We start from the raw sequence: 2,360 nt of genomic DNA on the forward strand, positions 1-2,360 counted from the left end.
TAGCAGATTTAAAGTTATTCTGTTCAAGTACTGACAAATATGTCAAATATGGCCCTTAGAGGAAATAAATATTTAGTGCAGGTAATTTTACCAGAGGGGAAAAAAGTGTTATTATCTCCCCGAGAGGAAAAAACAGTATTGTGAGAACCAACTGTTGATCTTGTATAATAAAAAGGCAATTTGCCACGAGACCTTTAACAGCCATTTGTTAAAGTAACCCAGACACTTATTTATTGGAGTGATAGACTAGAAATACACAGTCAGTTTTTACCAAGTTTTAATTACTAAGAAAGCGGCACCGTGTGTGTCGTTCAGATTAAACTATTACTAGCAAAGCCTGCCCCAAAAATAACAAGGCAAATAGCAGGAAGTAAGCCACAGCTTTTCCACAACGCAAACAGAAAAACCCCTCTACGCGAGATGGAGTTCTACCCTTTCCAGTTTGCCCAGACTTGTCCTTCCTTCACTCTGCGTTTTACCATGCTATTGACATAGTGCAAGTTTTTTTTTTGGCAACACACTAACACCAGACAAAGCGCTCTTTCATCAAATATTCAACAGTGCTTGAACACCAGGCTACCAAAACCCAGCCATGTTAGACACACTGCAGCCTTCTACAGCTAAAGACCACTGCTGCTTAAAATACGAATCACAGTGCCTGCAAATTAAAGCCTTTACTGGAACATCAAAACTAAGAGTCTTGGCATAAACCAGCAGCACAAAGTTTTATTATTTTATCAAATCCATTATGTTTGATACTTTGACTAAATCCGTACCCAAATTAGAGACACTGACAAAATGGGAGGGAATACAAGACCAGAAATGGCAGTTCAACTTCCGCAAAAGTCCAGGTAGTTACACACTGTTGATGACCAGTGTTTCATTCTAGCTTCTCAAATGGGTTTTAATTTTTAAACACAAACTCTATATCCCGAAAACCTCAAACTTACTGTTTTGCAACAGGTGAAATGTTACAAGAGTCCTTTTGCTTCCATTCAGTTTGATACAGCACATGCTGAAACACAGCTCTACGCACCCCACTGAGCTCTACTTAGAGACACACAGCCAGCAAACTAAGCATTTAGTGGTGATCTGAAACAAAGGTGAATGTTCAGAGCTACGCCTTTCTAGCGGTGAAGCTATCTGTGATGATCAGAAATAGCCAGAGTAAGCTTTGAGAGCAAGGCAGGGGGAGAAAACAAACACTCAAAAGCAGTTTGAGCAAGCCTTTATTGTTCTACTCCAATAACTACAAATAACAAGACAAACTAATTCCCCGATTATTTTTGTCAAAACATTGGGGGATGACGGCATCCAGCCCTGAAATAAACACACGCCTCGAGAAAGGAAAAATAAAGAGTTACTTTTGTGATTTGTGCCTTGCAGCCAAACCTGAATGACCCTGAGAGAAGTCTGTGCAGACAAGTCACCGGCAAGATTTACGTGCAGCTTGTTAGATGTGTTTCCCACCCCCCTTCCACGTTATTGCTCTGCAAATTGAGGAATGTTTTCACAAGTGTTAATTTTAACCCAAATCCATCATAAAGAATGCTACAATATTGCTTTTTATTACAAATAGCCAAAAATCCTTTGAAAATATAAATGTGTAAAACAATCAACTGACTGTACAGTGCATTTACAGTACACAATCCAGAAAGTAACATGCAGTGTAAAGAACTGCTTTATACATTAGTCCTTGGCCACAAAGAACTTGGCAGTACTACTACAACTTTAATCACTATGGGGGAAAAAAAGAATTAAAACCCCAAAATCTGTTACATCTACATTTACCATAGGATTGGGATACATACATCATTGTACAAGGAAGGGCAATATTTAGCTAGAAACTGTCATCATGTTGTAATTCTTGGAAGGGCTGGATCTGCCAATTCTCCACTCCTCCTTACAGCTGGTCCTACTCTCCAGCGGTTTGGTTGTCTTCCCTCCAGGCTGGGGGCTTTCGTAAAGGACACAGATAGACCCATCTTCCCCTATGCGATAGGACACTTCGAAAGGGTCGACCCAAAGAGTTAATTCGCTGGGTAAGAGCTGGAAAAGTCTCTCGTGACTCAGCCCAATCATCCCCGCTGCCTTTCCTATCAAGGGGTCCATCTTATGGTTGATCCTAATGCACCGGTACCCGGAGCCCTTGGAGGGCGCCAGGGGGAACCAGTGGTGCTTGTAATGGTCTGCGGGAGGGAACAAAGAGGAGCTTTACCACGGCGCCGGTGCCCCAGCGCCATTTAGCCCCGCGGAGGCTGACACTCTGCCGGACCCCTCCCCTCGGGACAGAGGCGGCGGCAAAGACAACCGGCCGGGCCGGGGAGCCCTCCCGCCGCCCCGCTCACCGCGCAGCGCCT

General features: G+C 43.4%; 1 protein-coding gene across 1 annotated transcript; it reads right to left on the reverse strand.

Annotated features, from left to right (window-relative positions):
- Positions 1-1,836: 1,836 nt before the first annotated feature.
- Positions 1,837-2,189, reverse strand: LOC104502861 (protein BTG1-like; the record flags this gene model as incomplete). The annotated part of the gene is made up of 1 exon (XM_010157532.1): positions 1,837-2,189. A coding segment is annotated over one exon (353 nt), but the record flags the coding sequence as incomplete, so codon positions are not given.
- Between the last annotated feature and the right edge of the window lie 171 nt (positions 2,190-2,360).

The sequence above is a fragment of the Eurypyga helias genome, unplaced genomic scaffold, assembly GCF_000690775.1.
Source record: "Eurypyga helias isolate BGI_N326 unplaced genomic scaffold, ASM69077v1 scaffold17248, whole genome shotgun sequence".
NCBI lineage: Eukaryota > Metazoa > Chordata > Aves > Eurypygiformes > Eurypygidae > Eurypyga > Eurypyga helias.